Consider the following 713-nt stretch of genomic DNA (forward strand, 5'->3'; position numbering starts at 1 on the left):
ATCCCCGATTTTAAAATCCGCTGCGGCTTATTATTTACGGGGCGTGCTGCGGGGACGGGGACAGGGGAGCTCAGCCGTTCACCCCGAGGCTTCCCCTTGCAGGGAGGACAGACCCCAGCCTCCGGCCCTAGACCGCACTGAGTGACCGAAGCGGGCCGGGGGCAGAGGTTGGCAGGGTGGTGGTGGTGGTGGGGGGAAAGGTGGAGAACGTCGCCCGGCAGAGATGGCCGAGAATTGGAAGAACTGCTTCGAAGAGGAGCTCATCTGCCCCATTTGCCTGCACGTCTTCGTGGAGCCGGTCCAGCTGCCCTGCAAGCACAACTTCTGCCGGGGCTGCATCGGGGAGGCGTGGGCCAAGGAGTCGGGCTTGGTGCGGTGCCCGGAGTGCAACCAGGCCTACAACCAGAAGCCCAACCTGGAGAAGAACCTGAAGCTCACCAACATCGTGGAGAAGTTCAACTCCCTCAACCTGGAGAAGCCTCCCTCCGTCTTGCACTGCGTCTTTTGCCGCCGGGGCCCGCCGCTGCCGGCCCAGAAGATCTGCTTGAGGTGCGAGGCTCCTTGTTGCCAGTCCCACGTTCAGACCCACCTGCAGCAACCCTCCACCGCCCGGGGCCATCTCCTGGTGGAGGCGGACGACGTGCGGGCCTGGAGCTGCCCCCAGCACAACGCCTACCGCCTGTACCACTGCGAGGCCGAGCAGGTGGACGTCC

General features: G+C 64.8%; 1 protein-coding gene across 1 annotated transcript in view; it reads left to right on the plus strand.

Moving 5' to 3' along the window:
* The first annotated feature begins 220 nt into the window (after window positions 1-220).
* Window positions 221-713, plus strand: part of LOC104283438 (probable E3 ubiquitin-protein ligase TRIM8) — a 17,419-nt gene continuing 16,926 nt past the window's right edge. The window contains exon 1 of the mRNA XM_009881611.1: window positions 221-709. Coding sequence (XP_009879913.1) covers window positions 224-709 — 486 coding nt within the window. The 5' untranslated portion in view covers window positions 221-223. The remainder of the gene's footprint in view (window positions 710-713) is intronic.

This window comes from Charadrius vociferus, unplaced genomic scaffold, assembly GCF_000708025.1.
Source record: "Charadrius vociferus isolate BGI_N301 unplaced genomic scaffold, ASM70802v2 scaffold282, whole genome shotgun sequence".
Lineage (NCBI taxonomy): Eukaryota > Metazoa > Chordata > Aves > Charadriiformes > Charadriidae > Charadrius > Charadrius vociferus.